At 33.8% G+C, this 25,701-nt stretch overlaps 2 protein-coding genes across 3 annotated transcripts; one reads left to right on the forward strand and one right to left on the reverse strand.

Moving 5' to 3' along the window:
• Positions 1-1,981: 1,981 nt before the first annotated feature.
• Positions 1,982-12,603, reverse strand: LOC130622453 (peptidyl-prolyl cis-trans isomerase G-like). 2 transcript variants are annotated; one of them, XM_057437912.1, is made up of 12 exons: positions 12,464-12,602; positions 10,325-10,399; positions 10,104-10,211; positions 9,900-9,944; positions 9,724-9,811; positions 9,348-9,377; positions 8,349-8,518; positions 7,622-7,766; positions 5,241-5,357; positions 4,538-4,592; positions 4,416-4,457; positions 1,982-4,276 (listed from the first exon to the last, which is right to left on the reverse strand). In XM_057437912.1, exons 1-12 carry the CDS (start codon positions 12,552-12,554, stop codon positions 2,324-2,326), a joined length of 2,919 nt encoding a protein of 972 aa, XP_057293895.1. In that variant the 5' UTR covers positions 12,555-12,602; the 3' UTR covers positions 1,982-2,323. The 2 variants fall into 2 exon arrangements, with proteins under 2 accessions (XP_057293895.1, XP_057293896.1); XM_057437913.1 differs by lacking the exon at positions 9,348-9,377 and having other exon boundaries at positions 12,464-12,603.
• Positions 12,604-15,035: 2,432 nt separating this feature from the next.
• LOC130622457 (uncharacterized) lies at positions 15,036-19,077 on the forward strand. The gene is made up of 4 exons (XM_057437916.1): positions 15,036-15,601; positions 17,008-17,054; positions 17,600-17,650; positions 18,489-19,077. The coding sequence occupies exons 1-4, from the start codon at positions 15,548-15,550 to the stop codon at positions 18,889-18,891; spliced, it is 555 nt and encodes a 184-aa protein (XP_057293899.1). The 5' UTR covers positions 15,036-15,547; the 3' UTR covers positions 18,892-19,077.
• Positions 19,078-25,701: the final 6,624 nt, after the last annotated feature.

Here is a 25,701-nt window from a genome sequence, read left to right on the forward strand (position 1 = left end):
AAGTCTAGTGTTGGATTTGAATACTTTTGGGAAGGTGTTATCAACAAAATGAACAGAGCATACCCTGTCACTTTGTTTTGAAGCCCAATCACTTTTATCTGGGTTAATCCTTCTCATAGCTTTTATCCAACGCTGTCTCTGTTCGTTATTTCTAAGGACGCTTGGAAAGCAATACAAACTGAATGGTCGTTCACATCAACATTCTTCATGGTTAACTTCGTGAGTTGCACATCGTTTCTTCTTCCATTTTCGCAACTTCTTAGTGCTATTAAACACCCAATAACGGCACAGTTTACACTTGGCATGATATATATTTCTTGTAATAAAAGGGTTTGTGCAGATAGATAAATGTAAGCGTGTTGTTTATACTTCGTTTTCATCAAGTTTAACTAAGAAAACACAAGGAAAATTTTATCAGGCACCCCTTCTTAGAACCCAGTCCCCTTTCCTAGCGCGGAATAATAATGGCGCGCGTAATGTTAAATAGGTGTATTGTGAAATCTTTTTTTCAAGAGCAAGAATGGTCGCAATCACATTATTTAATAGGGTAAGATGTGGCCGCCCAAGTATTAAGCCAATTGGTTAAATTTATTCAGGGATTTGCTCTAAGAATTGATTTTGTGTTTATTGATAGATTAGAATTAAGGGGGTTTTCTCTGGCATATTCGTTTTCGACTGAGCTTCCCTATAAGGGAAACCCATTTAAATATCCTCAAAGAAAGCCTAAGTAGGCTAACATTAATCGAGCACTTTTCGTTTTTACGGACAAAGTTTGAAGTTTCAGAAGGCTAAAAGTTGTTTATTTACAAACGGGGGTACATCTCTCAACTAATTCAGACGAACTCAAGGCAAACTCAAGATTGTTTGCTTACCTGAACTCGACATTAACAGTTTGCGTCGAAGCATTCTTAAGAATGGGTTCTGCTTCTAGGTATGCTTCCGACATCTGGATTTTCTTCTGTAGTGCCAGCTTTATCCACATCACAAGTTAAAGTTAAACTTCGTTTTCGCGAGTTTAATGCAATCTGCACATACGCATTAAGAAAAAATAATACTGTTTCAATCGTAGATGGCCCCGTCCTTGTTTTGTAAAAACCTGCTGAATTTATTTAAGAAACCTACAGGAAGAAACCAATCTTTTGTGATGTAAACATCATCAGGTTGGAATTAAAAATCTTTCTAATATACAACTTATATTACAAATGCACAGCAATTAAAAAGTTAAAAATTAAAAGAGATCTCAAGTGATTCTATTTCTTAACGGTATTAGCGTTCGAGTATCTAATTACTCCTTAGCTTCCGCAATCTTCCTGTCATAGTTGTTTTGGGGAGCAACACAAAGTCTGATATTCCATTTAATTTATTATGTTAAGTTCAACGAACAGATTGCGAACATGTTATACAAGTGTTTTGAGATTAAGTTTTTTTAAAAAGAAAACAAGAAGGAAAGCAGGCAAATCGAAGTGGGTAGGCTATATATTTCGGGTGAAAGTTACGTTTATCGAAATTTTTAGAATTTAACCAAAAAAATATTAGGTCAAAAATCAAAAATCAGTTTCGCGAAATTAAAATGAATAAAAAATTGTATTTTTTTAATTGGAGAAGTGGCACGTAGTTTAGATGTTCGCTTCTCAACGACGACACCCAAGCCGCTGTCGTTATTTTGGTTTTGGATAGGACATTATTAAAATCTCTCTCTATTTTTCCGTTTTGTTTTCACTTAAACTGCAAAATTAAAATAAACTGCCCACTACACATATTTTTTTGAAAAAATAAAATGGCGGTAAAAAGGCAGCTTTGACCCCTCTTACGAAGTAAGCTTTCACAATTTTCGTCTACTTGACTCGCTGCTACTTGTATGCGCTGCTTGTCAATCCGATTGTGCATAACTCGCGAAATTTATTTAAAATCTCAGTGGCACATTAGATTAAAACCAAATGCAAAATCTTTTTAGCCAATACGGCAAATAAAAAAGACTAAGTTTGCACTGCTAAATTTTCTAAAAATAAATCTACACGTGTTGCATTAAAAAAGATGCTCTTCGAGCTTCAAATTACCCCCGGAAATATGTTTGGTCTCCTACTGGAAATAGTGTGAAAATAAGTCAGAAAACTTAAATATCGCAAAATTTGCATTTTTTGCCACCAGATGAATTTTTGATATAATGGACTGCAGGAAACTACTGCTTCCAGATTTATAAAAACAAACCAAATAACGCACCCAATCCACAAGAACGATTAGAGGGAGTGGGGGTGGGAGGGGGGAGTTTGTGTGGAAGAACTTAAAAAATCATACATCCAGTCCTGCGAGAAGAGATGCGTTTCTACGTCGTCAACTTCTTTTTATGTTTCTTTCGATCCTTCTTCTTCTTTGCTTTTGCTTTAATTTCATCAGACGAATATTCTCCCTCAGAAAATTCGCTTGAACTATGCGAAGTACTCCTTCGCTTGCGCTTACTTTTTCGCCTACTTTTCTTCTCGGAACTGCTTCCTTCGTCGTCGTAATCTGAATCCTTATGCTTATGCTTCTTTTTTCGCTTCTTCCTGTCGTCTTCGGATGGGTCGCTACTAGATTCGCGCTTTCGGTGCTTATGTTTCTTCTTCTGCTTCTTTGAACGGTCTCGATCAGCTTCCACCATGCTGTCGTCCGACTCCTCCTCGTCACCTTCGCTGGAACTAACACCGGACGCACTTTCGCTGTATCGACGACGGCGCTTCTTCTTGTGACGCCGATCCTTATGTCGAGATTTAGATTTATTGTCACTAGTATCATCTTCTGAAAACGCCCTAATCGATTTCTTCTTTTTCTTTTTCTTCTTACGATCTACTGCATCGTCCGGCTCATCATCAATTTCGTGGCCATCTGAATTTTTCTTTTCGATACTCTCCTCAGTAGGGCCTGTTTTATTTACACTCGTCCTAGGCGATTTTTGCTCTCCAGCAACCCTTTCTGTATTTAACAGCAGATCTGCATAAATATCGTCGTCTCTTTGGTCCTTCCCCTCGTCGTCGTTATTGCTCTCCTTCGTATTGCTTGTCTGCTTAGTTTCAGTTCGCAGATTGTCTGTGATGTGCTCTTCTTCGATGCTAGTTGCAATAAAATCATCCCCATAAATTCCAGGCTGATTTGCATCTGCAGACATTCCGGTAAGAAACGTGCTTGACTTTTCCTCGTTTTCAGGTTGGCAATCAGATGGCAGAGGTGGAGGAGAGGGTTGTTTTTGCGCAGTATCTTCAGGTGGAGCAGCACTGTCAGGATCTGGTAAAGGGATCTCATCTATTCGTATTAAGTCAGTGGCGCCATCATTTACTGGAGAACCCAATGCCATTGGTTCATCCATTATTCGGTCCTGATTATCTGTCGATTGAATAAAACTTTGGTTCTCAACAACGGAGTTTTGGTTATAAGAAGGATATGTTTGAAAGTCTATTGGTTGCGCAGTGTTGTCAAATACTTCTTGAAAATTGTTTGGTTGGTTTCGGTTTTCACTTAAATGGTTATATGTAATAGGTTGAGTGTCGTTAACAGATGGCGCTGGAAATGTTTTAAAAACGGTATCCTTGTCCGAAGATTGGCTTTTCAGTATGGCCTGTTCTGCAAATTGCTTTGCCTGTTCAATCTGTTTTTGTAGAGTACTGGCACCACTGTTATCGGGCTTTGCAACGTTTAGATTTTCGCCTTTCTCCTTGTTCTCCCTGCCTCTACGCTCAAGTGAGGAGTCCGAACCACTCCCACTTTTAGAGCGATGTCGGTCAAACTTCCCGGCTCGTTCTCTTGAAGACCGACGAGGAGATCGCCTTCTGTAGGATCGATCATTGGATCTTGAACGTCGCCTTGGACTTCTGCGGTATCTGTTTCCAGACCTTGATCTACGTCTTCGATCTCTAGACCTTGACCGCCTACGACTTCGAGATCTAGTTCTTGAACGTCTTCGTTCACGGGATCTGGAACGTCTGTGGCCACGGGATCGAGAACGGGAGCGGCGTCTTCTTGGAGACCGACTTCTTGACCGTCCTTTGCCATGCGAGCGAGATCTTCTTCGATCACGTGATTTTGATCTCGAGCGGCGCCTATTGCACGATCCAGAGCGACGACGGTTTCGGGAGCGGGATCTTGAATGAGTTCTCCTTGCTTTAATTCTACTATCTGTTTTTTTAATTGCGTCTTCTTTATCGCGTTCTTCAGTATTTTTATCGGTGTTTCCGTCTAAGTGATTCTGATTAGTTTCTTCAGACTCTTCATTTTCCGACGATTCGGGGGTTGGCGTACGATAACGCTAAAAAGAGGAGGAAAAACGTGTCGTATATAGATATTTTCAATACATGTACAATACAGACCATTCAATACAGAATGGTTAATAAGCACACGATGGCAATGGATTTTCTTAACGCGTCCAACAAGATTTTAAGGCTTACCATCACACCACGGCCTCTTAACTTTTTCCCAGATTTTGACACCTACAAAAAACAAGTGGTCATAAAATCGATATAAAATCAAGCAGCTAGACAAATCTTCTTCGTCATCGAAACAGTCTTACCATATTCACTCTGTTTCTCATCGGGGCAGGCTTGTTCCTGTTTCTTCCTTGCGTTCTAAAAACATTTCATCAATAGCAAAGAATTGACAAAATATACATTTGGAAGGTCCGGTTCACACAAGAGAGATAGACGTTACCTTAGTAAAAATTTATTATTTAAATGAAATAAGGAAGAAAGTTTCTTTCCTGGTGTAAACCATTTGTGGTACAGCAGATAAAAAATCAGGAGAATGATAACAAAACTAATAACAAAGCACTCCTTTTTTAAAAAATAAACAAACTGGCTAAAGCTCAGGATAGTTTGGTACTTTCTAATATTTATTTTTAATTTTAATCTAAAACTACTTGGTAAATAAATGCATGAAGAAAATTTTTAATCTAAAACTACTTGGTAAATAAATGCATGAAGAAAATTTTGTTAGGTACAGAAACAAAATTCACCCCGATGTTTTCCCCCACTGAGATAGCTTCCTGCATATTGACTTTTTTGTTGTTTATTTTTAAGGTATAAAGATTCGAGATTATATTTTTTTAAAAGCAAAATTAGGAGACTAGGCATAATTAAATAATAGTAAAACACAAAGAAAGTCTCAGAAAATTCTTTATGCTTTTAAAATAACAATATTATGTTTATATAATAACGATACAACGTTTGCGTGACGACAAAATGACGTCTACATGACGACGACAAGAATCTCCCTACCCTTCCTTTATCCGTCTTTCTCTGATGGGACTGGGTGTTTTGCTACGTCGCATCAAAAACGAATTTGGCACCGTCGGAATAAAGTTTAGATCTTCTGCAGCGTGAACATTATTCTCCCTGTTATAATTATTGTTCAAATATGGTTAGTAACGAGCATGCGCGTGAATACAAAACAAATTAAATACAATAACATAACAGAAACGTCCGAATTGTATAAACGGACGTTTTACGATGAATAGACTATTTCCATGTCCATTTGGTTCCGCGAAATATGCATGCAAAAATGCAGAATAACATAAAAACGAGATTAGTTATGAGCAAATTTCGGTATGCTGGTTGTTTACATGCAGGTTTAAAGAATACATCAACTAAATTTTGACTTTTACAGCTTTTAACTGGCAGTTCCACAAAATCGTAGTTAACACGGTTATAAAGAGGGTATTGGTAGTGTTAGTATGACAAAAAAGTTGGCGTGTCTTTTGGTATATGTTACCCTTGTAAACCTAAAATCTAGCCACATGTTTAGAATGTTGTGAATACATTTTTATTTTACAGTTTCCAAGTAAATTTAGAAATAAAACTTAATATACAAACGCTCAGTGGTACTTCATGTTACTTTGATTGGTTTAAAAAATTAAATTGCTTGCTGGTAGAAAGCAGAAGTAGCAAGCTAAGCTAAACCCTGGAAAACATATTGTAATGTTCATTTTGAGCTCTCCATTCTCCCAAAATTAATGTTGAATATTGAATATGCTGGACTTATGCTAACAGAAGTACTTCAGAAACCAGGTGTACTAGAGAAAAGTAACTTTGGGGGAAAAGGGACAGTAAAGAGATTTGGTTATAGCATTTGTAACAAGTTTTTTTCCAAGGTTGTAGCTATAGCTTAGCTGCATGAGTATTCAACAAAGCATTTTTCAACATTTGTTGCATATGATTTTTAAAATTAATATTTTTAAACCATTGCCTGTTATGATTATGTAACTGCCACACTCCTTCTGTCACAACTCTCACTCGCTTACTGACTGTAACCGCATACATTTGTATCAAGCATTGTGGTGGTTAAACTTAATACTTTTTTACTCAATACAGTTTGTAAGTAATATGTGTTGAGAAAGCATAGAGCTTATTATAAATCCCCATGTTGTTTATTCCACAAAAAATTATCTTCATGGTATTCTTCATAGTGTCGATTTGTGAAAATATAAAACCAAAATATAAAACCAAAAGTTTTGTTTTTGACCTCACAAAAATTTCACAGTTTTCACTGATTAAAGTAAAGTTTGACATGACAAGCAATTTTTGGACAGAGATTTTTTTTAGGCAGTACTCAGAAACCACTTTGTGTTTTTTTTCAAGCCACAATTCTTAAATTGTTTTGCGAAGTGATCCTTTCAAGGAAAAATTTGTTTTTGACTGAGAAAAATCACTGGACAATTTCACTTGACTGAAAAAATACCAAGATGAATACAAAATTTCACAATTAAGATATCAATTTTTTTTGTTAACCTTATATTTTGAAATTTGAAAAAAAAATTTTACCAAATACAATTTACGATAGAAGCTTAAATTTGACACAAATAAGCAAGAACATTTAAAAAAAGTTTAAAGTCCAACTTTCCCCACCAAGTCAAATTAGTATGCTAATTCTAAAATCACAAATGTGTAAAATGTGAGTTTGAATACTTCCAGAGCTACTCTTCCTTGAAAAAAAATAAATGAGGGAAGGCACCCACAAGGTCAACGCAACAACTATTTTAAAACCACTGTCAGTAAGCCTGGCTAATGTTATTTTCACAGATGTTGTTTAAAAAATAAGGTACATTCAATAACTGGAGGCACAGGATAAATACCAGCAGCATCACCACTTGGTAAACAGCTTGGAATTTTACATTTGATTGGAACAAGTCAGCCAGCCAATTAGTTACTCATATCATCATTTCAAAGCTACCTAATACCCAGCTCATTTAACACCAAGAAAAATAAACAAAAGCATTAGAATGGCCCAATAATACATGCTATTATCCCATATTATCACCAAGTGTTAATAACAATCTGTATGACAAATAAATTAAATATTTGAAATAAATTAAATATTAGAAGTAAACAAACTATATCTGAACTACTTCGCTGCAAACTAAAAATTTGCTCATAATTAATCTCATTGTCTTGTTATTCGGTATTTTGGTATGTATATTCCGCAGAACGAAAATGGATATGGAAATAGGTCTATTGAACCACACCGTAGTTTAGTTACGTTCGTTAAAACGTGTATTTTAATTTGCTTTATAAATTGCAAATTTTTTTATCTGCTAATCAATTAATTTTGTTGTTTTATTCAGCAAAGTTTTCTCCCCCCTGATCGCAACAAAACAACTTACGTCTGTTCTGTTTCTTTGACTTGCTCTTCCTTTTGTTTGTCCTTGCTTGACTTCTTCTTCTTCTTCTTCTTTTCTTTTTTTTCTTTTTCGTCTTCACTACTGGACGAGCTTGACGAATCACTAGAAGAATGCTTCTTTTTTGTAGCTAGAAAAAAAAAATTCACAATTCTATTCAATTTTTTAGGAATGCTGAATTATGCTAGAGACGTTTTAATGAAATCAATTGTTCAAATTTCTTAGCCTGAAACTTCTTAACTTGACATTGTTTAAATGTCTGAAGATTATCATCGATGACGACACTAGCCCGTAATAGCTCGCTTAATTATTCAATGTTGATATACCTTCTGGTCTGATAGAAAACATTCGATATGATAAAAATTACTGCCTATGTTTGTGATTATTTAAAACAACACAAAGATTAATGAGCAGCTTAACTCTAAATACACCAAAAATAAAAAAAAAATCGAATTTTTCGGGCAATTTTTGGCCTTTTTATGCAAATTATGTGAAACCCGGAAAAAACAGAATGTTAAAATTCGTTCTAGTAGTACCAAAATTTTAATTTAATATAGTTGCAGTTGTGGTAAATTTCAAGCTTCCAGGAAGTGTGCTGAACTAAGCGAAACTTTTTATTGCTGCCATTTTGTTCTTTTAATGACATACTATAAGTCTGCCAAGTTTGATACCATTTGGAAACCAATATATCTAGGGTTGAGCAAAACAATACCTTTTTTCGTGCCCTCCTTTTTGCTGGCAACCTTAGACTTCTTTACCAGTTCACCACAATGGTGTACACGAATGTCGGCGTATGGTTTGTGGTCGTCATTTACTTTCTGGTTTTCGACATCACGGATAATCTCCTGACCAGATAGAACATGGCCGAATACTGTGTGGACACTACAAAAGACAAGAATAAATTATTTTACGCACTTACACAAAGCTGTAAGGCTCAGCATGCATTACACGCTCTTTCGTAACTAACACAAGAACTTAAGATTGATATTACTCAAAACTCCATATTTTACAGGCTTAACTGTTGCTTTAGTTTCGTATTATACTTCTTGATTGATCTATACTTGCAAAGCTGAATTCACGTTAGGCAAGTGCGCCAGTCAAAAGAAAACTTTTGTAACCATGAAACGTATGGAACTCATATAACAAGGAAAAGTCTCGTAAACTATATTAAGATTATTATAACCTCTCTCTTTTGTCTTTTTTATTCATTTACTACAGGTTCGGCTGTTAGTTACAAGTCACTTGAGCCTTTGGTTGCTTACAAAAAAACTGTGAGTTCATACCACAAGATACTGCAATATATCAATTTAACGCCCGGGCGGTAATTAGTTTTTCATGTTTTAGACAGGCCACATAAAAAATGGGGAGTTATAAAGTTCAGAAGAGTAAAGTTCAGTAATAAAGAGGATAATTGACATTATATATATTTTAAGTCTATTATAACTATATCTTGTTTTTATGCAGCTAAAATTTAAAACAGGTGCTTCTTTTTACTATGGGGATCGGTTCCAGAATCGTTTCAAAAATATTAGGTAAATCAAAAACGTAGGCGCTTGATTAAAATCTTTCCATAAACACAGATCTGAATGGCAGTGGTGCTAAATCACTAAGCATACATTTTTTTCAAAATAAGGCAACAAAAAAACACAACGAAATGAAGCGCAAACTGCAACTTTTCTCTGTCTTTGAATTAAAAAGTAACGTAACTCACTTGTCCAAATGAGGGGCTGGTGCCAAAGTTCTACATGTGAAGAAATAAATAAGAACAGGGGAGCAGAGGAGTATAGCTCATTGTGAACGATCATTTGGAACTACACAAAGTTCAATACAGAAATTACAGTAGAGAAAAACATTGACAACATAAAGCATGTATAATATCTTCATTTAATCATCATTATTCTACATTGCACTTGATAAAAATTATCATACAGTATGAGTTTGCTAACCAAACAATCAACCAAAATACCTTTAAACGTCATATTGCAATTAAAACATTCAGTTAACCGATAAAGAATGCACTTTAGTTTTAGCAATTATTAGCAATAATAAAAAAAACTTGGAGGAACAATGCACAGTTTGAAACTTACATAAAGAACTGAGATCCATTTGTGTTAGCTCCACGATTTGCCATCGACAACAAGAATGGTCGATCATGCTTGAGCGTAAAATTTTCATCTAAATAAAGTTTTTAAATAGTTCAACACTATACTTTCTACCACGACCACCACCACATGAAAGTTAAAACAACAGGATGGAAATATACCTTTGAAAGTTCCACCATATATAGATTCACCTCCTGTACCATCACCTAGAAAACAAAAAAAAACTCCACTGTCAAGCAAAATGTTCAGTGACGATGATTTAGCTCATATAATGCAGTGCTGACATTTTTATAAACGGTTTATACCAGAATTTTAATCTGTCCAAAAGTTAAAAAATATTATGACCTACAAATAGCCATTCATACCTGCACTGAAATCTCCACCTTGAATGATAAAATTTTCAACAATGCGATGAAATGGCGTGTTCTTGTAATGCAATGATTTAAGGGTAGATTTGCCTTCTCCTTTTTCACCTAAAATTTTTATGCATCCATAATTGTATACCAGAAAAGAAGATTATAAAACCTATTGTTTTTTTTGAAATAATAAAATAGAGGCACCTAATAAATGTAAAAAAGATCTTTACCTGTGCACAACGCCCGAAAGTTTTCACATGTTTTGGGGCAGATATCAGCAAATAACTCAAAAACGATTCTCCCCGCTGAAAAGAAAAATAGAAATTTATACCTCACACAAATGTAAAAAGACAGCAAGGAGACAATTTGATCACTTTATTTAACACTTGAGTGTCATGTAGTTTTATAACCTTTGCAGGAACCACACAGAAATTTATAAGTTTAGTTTTATAAAAATGCAGCATGGCAAGATGAAACGTGATATAAATGAAAAAAGTAAATGAGTGAGCTTCTAGTTAAGCTTTACAAAAATGTAGCTAGCGTATACTGCCTACTTTTCTTAAAGTTTTGTAAAAATAAAACCCTTTTTCCAGCCTTTCTGGTTCACAAAAACAGGTTTTCTTATTACTGTGGAAAGTTTATCATTTCTTGAACATGATAGTTTAGTAGGCGACGTTTCGGGAGATCATTCTCCCATCATCGGGCAAAGTAAAATGATGTTGCGCATGCATTTATATAATTGCAGAGGATCGAAATTCATAAAAAATAACCAATCAGAAACGAGCTGATAATTATGGTAATTAACATTTTTGGACCTGGATGTAGGTAACTACTTTTTCTGTAGGGCTGGTAACCAAATCTCAGGAAGTTGATACGAGATGCTGTTTATGTGTTTGTTACGTTCTACACTGTTGATGGTTTCTTTAATCTTCCTGGCCGTTGTTCTGGATTCTCTGTCAATGATTTTTTTCTCATTCTAATTAAACTGATGACTTCTACTCCAGCTGTGGTCCGCAATTCCGTTTTTCTTCACATCTCCGTTTCTTACTGCGCGCATATGTTCTTGTACTAGTTGCTTAAACTTTCTTTTTGTTTCGCCTATATACACTACATCACAATCTTTCACAATCACAGGTTTTCTTGTTCTAATATGGTGGCTCAAAACATAAAGCGTTAACATTTACTTAAGTTTCGGACTGTCCCTAAATAGCCAAATCAATCCTTATCTCACGGCTGTTTCAAAGCGGTCAAAAATGTTACAAAAAAATAATTCGAATTACCCTCTCAGTTAAAACAGGACATCTCAAGAACGAAATAAAATTTTTATATTCTGCAAAAAGAATAATAATCTCATATAAATTATTAAATATACTATTAAATATACTACTAAAAGAAAAAATTTTTTGGAAACCTGTCTGAAATTTAAGTAGTTTATAGTTTGCGAGACGAACGGTGCACGGTACCTGCCGATAGAACCATGTTTCCAGCCCCCATACCAATTTTCAAGTCCGCAACTAGTATCGCGGTGTTGGCACAAGGTTGGAAAGATGGAAAACTTTCGCCAAAAATAATGTTTTTTTTAGTTTTGTGTGTTTTGTTCGACGAAATAACTCGAAATCCATAACACACATGTATAACATGTAGAAAAGTAGATCGTTTTAATACTTTTTAATTCAGAAAAATTAAAACAATACCAAAAAAAAAGATTCAATAACTTAAAAATTATAAAAATACAAAATTTCTAAAAAAATTGTGGAAGCCATTTTAATTTTGTCCGCAGTTTAATAATTTTTAAGACATTTTTAGATTTTTACAGAATATAAAAATCTTATTTCGTTCGTGAGATATCCTGTTTTAACTGAGGGGGTAAAATCGAATTATTTTTTCGTAACATTTTTGTCCATCACGAAACAGCTGTGTAATGGAGTTGAATGAAGAACTTAAATGTTTTCTGTATCTGTTTATACCAAAAGAACAATATAAACAAAGTGTTGGTGTAGACCTAATACTTTCTCTGATGGGGATATCAGGGTGGTGGTAATGATGTTAGCTATATAGTGGATATTTATTTTCTACCATAGCAAATATAATTTAAAAGTAAACTTGGATAAAAAACAATTTTCCAGCCAAAGAAGGCTAGCTGCAGAAATTTGATCAGTTATACAAGATTTAAAGTCAATATTTTAGGTGTGGATTTGGTCAGATTGTAGCTAGCTAGCTGGTATCTATAATATCCAGAAGGAGAAGGTTTAAAAACAAGGAACCTTTATTTGCATTGCACGGTCCCTGCTTTTCTTTCTTTCTATGTATGATATAGCCACAATTGAGAGAGCTATAAAATATTAAAATGCAACAAATCTTTTACTTACCATCTACTCTGTTTATTTGTAGATCAAAAAAACATCTTGGACGATAGCCTTTTACAGGAGGAGGAAATCTTCCATCCTTATTGTCCGCCATTTCTATTTCATATGTTCACAATGAGCAAAACCCAGCTCCTAGCTTGACAGCGTTTAGCAACCCTCGGGCATCATTCGTCTAGCCCTTCGGAGCCTCTTTTTAATTTATGTAGCGGATTCGTAACTCTTAATTTAAAAACCGAAAATTTCTGCCTTAATATTCACTTTGCTGAAAACCCGCACCAGATATATCAAGCTGTGGGTGTGATGGTTGTAAACAGTATGGATATCGATAACATAAGTTTGATTTATTTATTTATTTATTTGACGAATATTTATGTACAGGATAGACATTTCAGAGAATAAACATTTGGTGCGTGTTCTTGTGGTTATGGAGTTTGCTTCACAATCACAAGGTCCGTGGATCATTCTACAGCGCGGGCATGTTTAGCAAGTGCCTTTACCACAACTACGGGAATTTATACATTCCGACCACAGGACCCACATTGATAACAGTGTTGGCTATATCTTGTATAGATATCGGAATAATAATAATAATAATAATAACAATTCTGCTATCATTATGTGTCTTGTAAATAATTAACCTCCTTGGCCAACTTAGTAAACTTGGTAACAGTTTGACAAGCGTGGTCTGATTTACAAAGGCGATGAACCAGTCAATTTTCCCTGATTTTAAGAGGCAAAATAAATATCACGAATAAAATTTCTACAGCTAAGTGTAAAAGCACTGAATTCAAGTAGATAGTAGAAGTAAAAGTAGGAAATAGCGACACAAAACAATACTGCCACTTTTAAATATATTCAATTCAAATATAAGTGCATAGCAACGCCCATAGCAACCATTTTCGCATTTTTAGACAGCTTTCTTGCCCCTCCGTCGATGTTTAATTCCTTGCAATAGCTAGATGATACTTAAGGGCCTCCTAAAACAATATGTGACAGTTCTGAATATTAATTATGGTGTTCCACAAGCATTCAGAAAGCTGTCTTAAGACGCACCCTCTGAAGTGAACTCGTCAGAGTTTACTCCTCATCAATTAGAAGGTCTTAGGTATTTGATGCTTTTCAGGTCGAAATAATGCTGGTATACAGCTTTTGTCGATCCACAAGTCAAGAATGTCCATAAAATAATCTTTAAACAAGTCTTTTGCCGTTTAAATTCGGAATCCACGCGAAACAAGAATTTTCAAGGCCGAAGCACCCACGCTTTAAAATTTCTTCCGTGGATGCAGGCATTAGTACCACCTAGTGTTTAAATGAAACCGATTTTCAAATCAAAGTTTTGTCTTTCAGTTATTTTGTGGAGATATTGCCTGTTTCGCCCTGCTTTAGCTTTTCTGTTGTTCAAAAAAATAATTTAAAAAAACGAGTCAGCCTTGCAAAAATGCGCTTCGCTCAATTCATAAACGTAACCTTTGAGGAACAAAAGCGGCCAAAAATGCGCTTGAAATAACGCATGTTATTCAGTTATTTGGTTAGGCGTCTAGCAGAAAAATGTCATATTTTGCCTATACATCTCCTAGCAAAGGGTAACCATGGCAACTAATCAACGAAATTTTTGACTTAATTTTGTCGTACTATCCTCGTCAAGTATCTCCAGAAAAGACAACCCTCTGCGAAATAGTTTTTTCTAGGGGTACCACCTTCACAATATAACATCCACGACTTCTACAAACAAAAAAATCCACAACTAATCAAATCAAGGTAGGTCCTTTTAGATGTAAGTTTTTTATTCATTGAATTGTTTAAGCCATAACGTTCTTCTGACTCCTGTTGTCTTAGTAAAAACAGTGGGCAAAAAGTGATCAAATTTTGATGATTATTATTTTTTATTGACCAAAGTTTTCCACCGAATTCATTTTTTGCTGAATACTAAAATGTTTAAAAAAAGAAAGTTACAGTTGCTAAATATTTTCAGTTTTTATTTTTTTTTGTTGTTGAAATTATTATATAAAAAGGTGTATTTGTAATGAATTTTTTAACAATAAGGTACTCTAAAAATTCAGCTACAAACATTAGTTAGTACATTAAGCTAGATATCCTGTTTATCTTCTTTTAAGACTTGAAAAGCTCCTTTGATAAACACATAAGCTGGCATAACCGTCCGTAGTTAACAACTAATGGAGGTAGTCATCGGAAACACATTATCTCCCTCATCTAAAAAAGTAACAAAAAGCAACAGATGTCAATAGCACCAAAGCTATGCTTCAAGGTTTAACTTTATACAAATAGCCAAAGAAATATTAAGAAAAATATTGCGTCCTGACTAAGCGATAACGGACCGCCTTCAGTTAGTAGATTATATAAAGGCACATGCGGCGAAGCTCTTACAACGTTGCATACATTTAGGTGAATGTCCTTTTTCAAAAAAAAAAAAAAAAAACTTGCCTGCAACAACAGTGTTTAAAAAAAAACACAAGCTACAACCTGTTGTTGGCTAATCATAGCGAAAACAATCACTAATTTTTTTTCAAAATAAGTGGCCGTAGAGGTTAAAAAATTGTTTGTAAACGATGTTAGTTGATTGTTTAGTAGTGCAGATATATCATGTCACGCATACGTACAGAGAACTTAGAGCGATGCTCTTTTCGGATTCTCTATTTCTTTATCGCAACAATTAATGTTTAATGTTCTATCACAAATTGCCAAAATAAAAATTAGAACGCAATGCAATATCCATCCTAAATGCTTTCTCAGCAATCCTGGATTGCTATCTTTATGCGGCTACTGTCAGCGTTACATTCGTGAGACACAGCGTGGTGAAACCTACTAAGCGACGCAAAAGTTAATATTATTCATTTGGTTAGACAAAAATAGAAAATTTGAATAACGTGTTTTACATTCTTTTTACCTATACACTACTGACTTTGCATACTACGTCCCCACACATAAATTTTTCTTAATTTACATTCTTTAATATTAATATGTTATAAATTATTGAAACAGTCAGTGAAGAAGGAATATACGAAATGTAAAAGAAGAAAGTTTAAAAGAGAAAAATTAAAATACGAATGAGAAATTAATAATAAAAAAATGGGAAACCAACAGTTGTTAAGTTTTGTAGTGTTGTTTTTGTTTTGTGTAGAGGTATGTCGTTTAATTCATGTTTAAGCTAAGTCAAGTCACATTCTGCTCGAGAAGTTTCAAAACAAAAATGCTGCGAGCATGCGCATTAGGAATTTTTAATTTTCCTATTGAGTTTTTTTTTCTTTTTTGCCTGTTTGAGAGTGAAAAGTTAATTAATTCAATGGCTAAAATTCAATTAAAAAATCTCTGTCCGAATAATTTTTTACTTGAAAGTGATAAATTCCAATGTAATGATAAATTCCACAAAAAAGCGCGCTCTTTTATTTACAGTAGACGACAACTTGTGCTTATTTTCTAATATATCATTGTCAGAAAAAAATGCAACGAAGTTATCAGAATACATACTAGAAAAATCACGTGTCCAGTCTTGTCTATTATATTCCCCCTCTTTAAATGAATTTAACAAATACACGCTTTCCTAATTACATATCTTTTATAATTTTTAATTTTGATGTTTTGACTTAAACCCCAAATTAATGCTGTTTTGAGTGGTATCAAATTTACAGTCAAAGTCTTCTAAATTTTGGCTTGTACTAACTATCGTCGGTTTCAAGCAGAAGTCAATTAGCACAAAATTAAAAAAAACCTGTTTCAACAAGTTTGCTTGCTGTATGAATTTTAAGATTTCACATTTCATCAAATTTGAGATGAGAATTTAAAAAATAGCATTCATTTTGTTTTAAAAAGTTAAGAAATAGCAATTACACCAAGGAGAACTAATTTGGAAAAGGTGCATTAATTGATATTATTTCTTCCCGCTAAAATGAAATAAACAAAAAACTTAGTGATAAAAGGGTAATAAAATTAACGGTTTCATTTTGTTTATTTTTGTTTCATTTTTCCAGTCTCTTTTATTCAAATTACTGTGCTATTTAAATTTCTGCAGTAGGCATGTCGCAGTATGGATGGGACGCCATCTTTTAAGACCTGTTGTTTACATTACTACATTATCAGCAATTTTATGAATTCCGATTGGACAAAACTATATTTCCTCTCATTGATTTCGAATGCCAGTTAAAAGAAGCATCTCCGGCTTATTAAACTTGCTTTTGACATAGTAGAGGGACATCAGGTGTTTCTAAATTGATATGTTATAAAAAAGCGAATAAAATAAAAAGATTCTGTTTTGTAAACATGTAGACATCGGGAAAAAATGATTGTCAATTCACTCCTTTCAATTTCGTTTAGTTACTGTGTCAAGTTTCGTAGTTCAGTTTTATCAAAGAAACAAAAAGTGATATTTTTTTGTTTTAAAATATAAGGACCTAGTAGCTGCTAAGATGTAGCTAATATTAAGGTTGCCGCCACTTCGTTATCGCGCAAAATTTTTGTTTACCTGCCAAAAAAAAAGATTTTTCCGTACATTATACTTCTGATACTACTAGTTTGTTCAACTTTATATTTAGAAAGTGTGTCCATCTGTTCCAAACGTTAAAGTGAAACCAGGGACAGGGTGAGTTTAAAACAAATCTTGATAGATATGACATATAAAACGGTGGAAGCAAATTCTAACTTTGTTTTAAAGTTCAATAAGTTTCAATACTCCGGGGCCGTAGCTGACACCTACAAATTTCTTTCATATTAAATTTGATTGACCAAATGTTATTCCCCAAGGGCGGCCCTATAAATTACTGTAATTATTGCATTTTTGATATATTTTTCCAAATGAGTTGACGATAGAACTAAACTTTCTAATCCTCTCTTTCTTCTGTCCTTTTTTCGCTTTTTATGGTACTCATTTTACCATCATCACTTTCTTAAAAAAAGTTCTAAAAAATTCAGTAAGCAGTTGCTAGAAAGTGTCAGTATTGGAGCTACTGAAAGAGGTAAACCTAGAACATAATATCACATACGTATAGAGATGGTTTTGCTGATAATAACTGAGGTCAGATATTTCTGGTATAAAGAATTTAATATTGAGCAACTATTGCGTAGGATTCTCCATGTTCACACATTCTCATGTTAAGGCAACGATATAACTATGTGTCTTATTTTCAGACAATGCGACAGTGAATGTTCCGAGAAATTTGTGGACAAATGGTACATATGGTAAGTTAAATCATGCCTTATTTCTCTCTGTTCTAACAATACATTGTTTACTAATACATAAGACTAGTTGTGCGCCCATGGCAAATGAGATTAAATAACCTCCTAGAACTCTTCACTTAAATCAAAAAATATTTTCTTAGATTTCTTGCGTAAACCGACTGAATGAATTTACAATGTTGAATAAAAAAATCAAAGTTTCAAAGATTATACTCTGAATTTTAAGAATACTAAGTTTGCAAGGTTTCTAGTCTTACACTAGGTTATTCCATTGTTCTGAAAAGTGGTGGCTTAAACATACATTGTGTAGGTGTTCGGTACATATCTTCGTCTTTATTACACGTTTCCTGAATTACAATATTTAAACTTTAGTATCTCAGTTTTGTAATTTTATTTATCAACGTTAAACTGTGTACACAATGTTTAACTTATTATGATATGGGAAAGTGCTATCAATGTTCCAGTGGCATTGATTTCAGTAGCCTTCTTAATTTTGGAATTATACTAATAAGCTACGTATTCGAGCAGAGATTAATGACTAAGTGCGAAATTGTAACAGGTTGTTTTCTTTCTGTGTGAATCTAAAGAATTCATAATTTATTGAGATTAAAGTAAAGATTTCAAATATCACATCTATTTTTAATTTAAAAATAAGTTTAAAGTTAAAACTAAGTTCAAATGCGTTTCACAGCATTCGAATTAAAGGTGCATACTGCAAAGAAAAAAGAAACGACTTTCGATTTTGATCATCCAGGAACCTTTATTATTTTACTAATTACTCCCTCCATAAAATCTTCTATTACATTATCAGGAATTTATATTTCTCTGTTTCGTATTTCAGGGTGCCACTCCTGATTGTACTGATTTTAGTCTGCGCCATAGGAGGCTTCTTGAGAGCAAGAAAAAAAATATGCTGCACGAAATGGAGAAATCTAAAACAAGACAACAATGTCCAACATCGGCCGAATATCCAAAACGATATGCTTCGAGATCCACGATACATGTTTAGTGCATACGATGTTTACACAGAAAGTGTGAATATGAGTGATATTCAAAATGAAATCCCGCTCGACCAATCGCAGTTAAATAACGGCTCACCAGTGTTCTTGATAGATAATGACCCACCATCTTACAAAGAGAATGTTGACCAAGATAGCCCGTCACCTTCACATGCACACAGCAAGGATAGTCAATTACCAGCAGATGCTCCTCCGACGTATAGCTCTCTTTTTGAACGCCAGTAAAACAGAAAGGGACACGAAAACCTATTCTTGAAACTTTTCGTTACAAACCAGATACAGGGAACTGTTTTTACGCTTGTATAATTTATTCCATGAAGAATGCATGTCTTTATTTAATTTTATAAACACTTTAATAATGTATAAGTACAAAATAATAAAAAAATTAAAAAATAGATCATTGACCTTCTACGTTGTAGAATTTTTTTAACATTCATAAATTATTTGTTTAACTGTTCGTTTTACTAAATAGAATTGTGTAAAAACTGTAAAGAAACTGTGGTTGAAATAACACCAATAAATTATAAAATAACAGATTATGCAAAAAATGTACTAAAGCTACCACAGTTCTAGTTCAAATTTTAACATATTAACTTCATTCATACAAAGTTTGAGCGATTGCAATAATGCAATTCAGTTAATTTTTGCCAAGTGCGATTGATGAGACTGTGGTATTGATTTAAACAGAATTACGTAAATAAACGTATAAACAAATACACGTATTTATTTCTAGTTATTGTATTGGTTTGGGAAAATATTTACTTGCGAGGCGAAAGTCATAGCATTAGTGTGACTGAGTATTGACGTTTTTATCGGATGAGGCGCATATTTAGGCATAAATTTTATTGCAAAAGTAAAATTATTAAAAATATTACTGTCAAAAAGTAATTAGAGGTTTAAAGAGGATCGGGAAAATTTTAAGTCCCCTCTCTAGCGCACTATAAATGGAGCGATGTCACCTAATTTGGTGCCATCTACTGACCGCTAACCGGCTTGTGTGGCAAGCAAGCAGGTTGGAGCAGCCTTATTTGTATTTCCGGCGGTAATGTAACATAGTTACAGTCACTAGGATGGAATCCCCGAGGACTTTAAAACTTACTTAGTTACTTAATTATGTACTTGAAGATGCATACAAATGCAGAAGGTAAAATGAACATAACCAAGACGATAAATACTTTGACTGAAAGTGTTTGGCTTAAAATTTTAAATATAAAGAAATGACATGTTTTAGAAGGGCGAAGTGTGTTGTGGAAGTACCTTTAAAATTGTATCGTTACTTGCTTGTAGTTTTACTAGCTTTTAATAACTCTGTCGAGAACCAAGAAACGTGATGAGCGTCTTATATTTGGAAAGGTTCTTATCTGGAACATTACTGTATGATTTTACACATATTCAGTATGGTTATTAACAATGGCAATGTTTTGCAATTCTATTGGTGGATCTGATGCTATGATGAACAGAAATACATAAATGCTACTTCTTAGTGGTTTGTTAAGAAAAACATAAATGAAAGGGTCTACAATACCACCAGAGATATATAGATTATCTGTAGAGAGGATGACGTAACCATCATAAACCTTCTTCCACAACAACAACGCTACTGCTAAATCCGGTAGAGCCGAAAATATAATGAAAGTGATAACAATAAAAAGGGTACCCAAAGGTGATTTTTGTCTTCACCTAATTCTATCGTTCTTAAATTCACATGTATGTCTCGTCGTCTTTTTAAATGCAAACAAATCGTTACGAAAACAGCGACAGGTGTTATAATATAAGCCCCATTCATAACTGCTTGTGTCAAAAAAAGCTTATAGAACACGGTATGAAGTAATTTCTTATTGTAAATATCTACAATACATATTGGTAACCCAGGAAGAGCACTGGTAATCCAAGCTACAGTCATAACTTTTACCAATCTTTTATTTGTAACAATGTATTTGTATTTGATGTGTAAATGAATGTAAAGAAAACGATCTACTACAATTGTAAACATGACATAACAATTTAAATTCTCCTTGTATTCAATATAATTAAGGAGTCTTATCTATTGTGAAATAGCTTCCATATCCAATGAGGGTGTGTGCACGTCAAACATCACACGTAAAAAATACAACGCATACAAACGATTTCTGCTGCGCTCAGATTTATCAACAGTACTTTTTAATTTTGATTTTGTTTTTTATGTTTGCACAAACAAAGTATAGCAAAAGCGTGGAAACACAACGCCACAACTAACAAACCAAGGCTCAAATATAACGAATATATAAGTAAAAGTGTCATTGTGCAGAAGAGTTATTGTCTGTTCAAATACTTTCATGCAAGCTATAAAACACTTACCACCTTCTAATGAATATTTGAGTAGTTAAAGTGAAGGTAAAATTAAAAAAAATTACCAATTATTCAATCAAAATATTCCCCAATGATTAGAACAGCATCACATTTCTTAGAAATCTAGCAGGTGACTCGCAAAACAAATGATAACGTTTGATTACAATGATTTTTAATTGAAAAACCTTGTTTTCGTAGCATTTTTGCTTCATTGAATTGCATCTAGTGCACAGTAAGACAAACCGAATACTTATATAGCTACATATTATTCTTATTAAAAATCACGCAGGGTTATCACGAGAAAGAAAGCCATGAGATTTTTCATCCAACTTATGAGAAAAACAACAACATTTTTTAAACAAAACCTTTCCCGCAACGGTAGCTGATATAAAAAAACAGAGTTCACAAACCGTTGCTACCATGTCATAGGCAAAACAATTGGCCAATATTATTTTATTTTTCTGAATACGTTTCCGTGAATAATGTCATAGGCAAAACAATTGGCCAATATTATTTTATTTTTCTGAATACGTTTCCGTGAATAATTAATCGTGAATCCAGGCCAAGCGCTTAGTACAGGTACACCATGTTGCACATGCGTATAGGCGTAATACCCTTTCTTTAAAAACTTTCATTATGACTTAAGTTAAAATAAAAACACAGGAAACATCCCGTTGTAAACATCAGACATAGCTTAATACAGGTAAACTGTGTCGCACATGAGAATGTCATACTATTTTCAAAAAAAATTTCGTTTAAAAAGTAATAACTTTTAATAACTTTAAAAAAAATAGGAATAACTAAGACTGCTTCAGCAGGATTCTGGCTCGATATCAAGCTGTATCTGAAATCTAATATTGCTTTTAGCGTGACCATATGTTTAATCATAACATAAGCAAGCAGCTTAAAAACCCGGGTTTAAAAGACAATTATCTAAGTATTCACCCCCTGAATTTGAAGTCTTGTTGTTTTGTCATGTCAAAAGTTGGCTATCTAAAATTGACAGGGCAGCACTTTTATAATTTATTTTTTTATTTATTATTTTATATTTATTTTATTTTATATTTTTTCCGTGCTTTCGCATTAGTTGTATCTATTCCGTTATGATCAATTATTTAATGCGATTTGTTGCAACGCTGTGTTCGCATGGGGAACGTTAGTATAGATAAAATCAAACTTAAATGTATGAGGCGCCGTCGTGGTAATTTTTAACAGCGTTTTTTTAGCGACTCTATTTTGAATATTTTGACACGAATATCAAGTTTAAGTCTAAAATCGAGAGAAGTGAAACGCTGTCGTTAAAATGTTCTTCTCTGGCATAATTTTCGTTTTCCTGTTCTTTGAGCAGCTCTTAGTAAGTTTTTTAAAGAATTTTTTTGTGTTTTGTTGAATCCTCTGTACCTCCACTACTCTGTATCTCAAACTTCTCCCTATCTCAAACAAAACTCCCCGTCCTTTGGACATTTGTAATACTCTCCAAACTATTTTCCTCTCTTTATCTCGAACTTCGCCATCTCGATTTTTCTCCATCTCCATCAACCAAAATCCTCGACCTTTTTTCGGATCTAAGGGTTTATCTCCCAAGTAAATAAAACAAAAAATCTTGTAAATCGAAAACTTGAATGCACCCAAAACATCCGAAATTTGAAATTTTGGTTACAAACAAGGAAAATAGCTTTTTCTTGGTAGATTGTCAAGAACGGTTATGTAAAAACAAGAGAATAAACACTGTCATGCAAATATATATTACAGATTTTTATAAATATGTTTAACTTTATCTAAAGTAATATTTCATAAATATAAGGAAACGTAAAGTGTTATGCACCTTTGATAAACCTTTGATAACCTCTCTTGCTTCAATAACAAAAATTTCCATTTGTATGAGCCATTGTTTTCGTCCCTTGCGAGTTCGATATAGAGAGAGTCCACTGTATACGTTTTCTTCTCAGTTTTCAATAATTTAAATATTGTTTAGTTTTCAATTCGCACTTTATTTTCTATAAATAAAATTAATTAAAATTTTCCGTACTTTTTTTCCGTACTGAAGAGTCAAATTCAGCAACCATCTTTTTTAATTAGCTCAATCAGCAATGAAATTTCATAATACATACATTTAATAACCTAAACAATTCATTTTTTTAGCTTTCTGGGGCCATAAACGGGCCCATCGGTTAGACACGGCATCATTGCCCTCTTGAAATGATCTTGCTTCACGAGGACGCAACTTTACATAACTTTTCGTGCGCCTTGTAAATATTCGCAAAAACAGAAGTTGTTTTCCGTGTTAATTTTGTGTTATTCATTTGACTTCTACCAAACTCAACACGACAATTATTTAACACTCGAGTTAGCATAAACAGTTTATATAAATTACACCATTCCAATATGGTATGTTGTTGTTGTTTTAAACACCGACAAATCTACGCCCTGTCAATTTTACGCCCTTCATTCTTTTATTCAAACTATTTAACGCCCTATATTCCTGTCACATTCAACTTGTCTCTACCATTGTATAGAAATATGAAGGAATTAACTATTAACTTTTACTCTTCTAAATCAACTTTGGTTTTATTTTAGGTTGTGGTGTCAAATGTTGTATTTCAAAATTCTAACAGCGCACAGAGGTAATTTTTTTGTGCTAGTCGTTCGCTCGTGAAAATATTCACGGGTCTGCCGGTCCTCAGATTTTCGCCGTTATGATTTCCCGCATCGCTATTTTGTGCAACCATGCACGAATTGGCAATCGGTAACCATTTTAAACAAAATGGTTACCGATTGCCAATTCGTGCGACTATTATGGTATTAACGCTAAAAGGACCTATTGTTGAAAACAAGGGATAATAAGCGAAAAAAAGTGCGGGGAAAGGCCTTTAATTCACGGGCTTGAGGACACCAAAATACTGCTTGAAAAATTTGTTGATGAACTTTTATGGCGATCATGCAAACTTGCAAATTAATTATGAAAATTCATTTTGCTTTTTTTTGCATGAAAAAATATAGATTTTCTTTTTTCTCTTTAAACAGGGTTCGAATTTATCGAATTTTGTGGTTATATTGATATTATCTTTCTTTTTGCCTTAATAATGCTAAAAAAAAACATATGATGAAAATGATATCAATGTGCAACTTTCCAGATAGATATTATCACCCACCAATCCGAAGTTATCCAGAGTTTAAGTATTTTGGGGCAGGTGACAAATTTTATGGTTCGGTGACGAAAATTTTTATTGATGGATATGACAATAGAAACTTAATCTGCACCATGTTCGTCTTAGAATTTCCATATTAGGTTCTGAAAGAAAATCTAATAAAAATTCGTTCGGTTTAAATCCAAAAAAATCGTAATCGTAAAAGTTGAGTAACTAAAACACCGATAACGAGATTTGGTTTAGCCTTGAGCGGTAAAAGTTATATTTTTCCTAGCAACGAGTAAACATGTCCAATTATTAAAATTATATACTCATCTTTGTCCCACCATCGCAGCATGATATCCTCGTCAAATAAATTAAAGATAACGCTACTTTAATTTGATTCATTCAATCTTTTGTTTTAGCTGTGACGGATGCGGAGAAGATTTTGTGAAAAAATGGTATATTTGGTGAGTTACCGTTCTGTTGCATGGATAAAATGAACATCAGTTCAATTTTACGTTGTGCTCCGCACTGATGTTCATTTTTCCACTCGTTCTGACTTCACTTAGTTGAAAATCACTTCATCATTTATTTCTCCGAACCTGATAAAAGGTAAAATGGTGAAAAACAAATTTTGGACTAAGAAAATCGAAAAATTTAGATGTGTGAAATGATATTTCATAAAAGCATAAAAGGTTAAAAATATAACTTTTGTACTGTTGATAAAGATACTTGAAGACAAATATTTTTGTCTGACTTTTTTTGACCACCTTAATAGTCACCATGACACCAGACCTGACGTCATACAAGAATGTTTCGACTGTCCTAAAGCTAATTATAAATGATGTAAGGTCGCCGTACATTAACCTCCGTAATTGTATGCTTTGGAAATTATTTATTATTTAGAGGGGTCTTTACAGCCCTCCATCAGGACAAATACAGTTAACCAAATAGGCTTAACCAGAAGTCTACAAGTCTAAGTCTCGCGCAGTCGAAGGAGTAAAAGCAATACTTTTCTGCAATTTTTATGTCCAAATAATGTGCATTTTTTTGTTATGTCCTCGTATTTTAAATCTTCTAGTTTTCGTTGAAATATAACTTTAAAAATGCAGAATTCTGCGCCTTCTATTTTTAGAATTTAAAAAAACAAAAAGATTTTTGCGACATATGTCTCTTTAATAATAGCCGTATTCCTTCTGTCTGGCTCTTCGCGGACCCCCCGCTGAGTTGAAAAATAATGCTACGGAAACACGAATATCAAATGCGATATATTTTTATCCACTTTGCTGCGACTGCTAAATTTAAAGGACGGGCGAACCCGTTGATTCTTCCTTGGACTAACGACTAGTCTATTTATAAATAGCCGCATTTTTTTTCTGTGTGTTCCGTAACGGAAACACGAAATGTGATGTATAAAGGACGGGTGACCCCGTGGATCTTTCCACGGGCTAACGACTAGTCTCTATTATAATAGCCTTATTTTGTCTGTGTGTTCAAAAGGGTTACCACGTCCTGTTACGGAAACACGAAATGCCATATACAAAGCAAGGTTACCCCGTGGATATTTCCACGGGTA

Source organism: Hydractinia symbiolongicarpus, chromosome 12, assembly GCF_029227915.1.
Source record: "Hydractinia symbiolongicarpus strain clone_291-10 chromosome 12, HSymV2.1, whole genome shotgun sequence".
Classification (NCBI taxonomy): domain Eukaryota; kingdom Metazoa; phylum Cnidaria; class Hydrozoa; order Anthoathecata; family Hydractiniidae; genus Hydractinia; species Hydractinia symbiolongicarpus.

Bases quoted from the DNA above. Each gene is read 5' to 3' on its own strand.
- LOC130622457 (XM_057437916.1), top strand. From the start codon at position 15,548: ATGGGAAACCAACAGTTGTTAAGTTTTGTAGTGTTGTTTTTGTTTTGT. The intron at 17,055-17,599 runs GTGAGTTTAAAA...TCTTATTTTCAG, and splicing joins AAAGTGAAACCAGGGACAGG to ACAATGCGACAGTGAATGTT. The intron at 17,651-18,488 runs GTAAGTTAAATC...TTCGTATTTCAG, and splicing joins GTGGACAAATGGTACATATG to GGTGCCACTCCTGATTGTAC.
- LOC130622453 (XM_057437912.1), bottom strand. From the start codon at position 12,554: ATGGCGGACAATAAGGATGGAAGATTTCCTCCTCCTGTAAAAGGCTAT. The intron at 5,358-7,621 runs GTAAGTTGTTTT...TAATTATAACAG, and splicing joins GTCAAAGAAACAGAACAGAC to GGAGAATAATGTTCACGCTG. The intron at 4,458-4,537 runs GTAAGACTGTTT...TGTTTTTTGTAG, and splicing joins TGAGAAACAGAGTGAATATG to GTGTCAAAATCTGGGAAAAA.